The sequence below is a fragment of the Pygoscelis adeliae genome, unplaced genomic scaffold (assembly GCF_000699105.1).
Source record: "Pygoscelis adeliae isolate BGI_AS28 unplaced genomic scaffold, ASM69910v1 Scaffold286, whole genome shotgun sequence".
Taxonomy (NCBI): domain Eukaryota; kingdom Metazoa; phylum Chordata; class Aves; order Sphenisciformes; family Spheniscidae; genus Pygoscelis; species Pygoscelis adeliae.
Window position 1 is genome coordinate 3,247,238 of NW_008825076.1, and position 369 is coordinate 3,247,606.

The following is a 369-nucleotide window of genomic DNA, read 5'->3' on the forward strand; positions in this document are numbered from 1 at the left end:
GCCGCCCGCCTCGCTTTAGCACGGCCGAAGCTGCCTCGCGTTCCTGCTGCCAGCACCGGCCTCCCGGGCAGGCCCCATGCAGGGACATTCCCGACAAGCCAGACCGCTGTTATTAAACCCTGTGGCCGCTCAACGCGAGGCCCGTGCGCTCCGTGAGAGGCGGACTGCCCCATCGCTGCCCTCACTGTGGAGCGGATGGCAGCGCTGGCCCGGCGCCGAGGCGGCCGGGCTGCCCCGCCATGGCCGTGGTAGCGGGGCTGAGGCCTCTCGCGGGGTTCAACCCTCCTTCCCCCAGAGGCCTTTATCCTAAGTTGGAGCTTTAATTCGGCTAGCAGTGCTTGCGGGAGTTTGGCAACGAGTTAGGGCTGA

The 369-nt window shown here is 67.5% G+C and overlaps 1 protein-coding gene across 1 annotated transcript in view; it reads right to left on the reverse strand.

Annotated features, from left to right (window-relative positions):
* The window catches only part of ZFP64 (ZFP64 zinc finger protein), a 10,556-nt gene extending 10,468 nt beyond the window's left edge, over positions 1-88 (reverse strand). Inside the window, exon 1 of the mRNA XM_009326857.1 lies at positions 10-88. Within this exon, the coding sequence (XP_009325132.1) occupies positions 10-88 (79 nt within the window). The remainder of the gene's footprint in view (positions 1-9) is intronic.
* Positions 89-369: the final 281 nt, after the last annotated feature.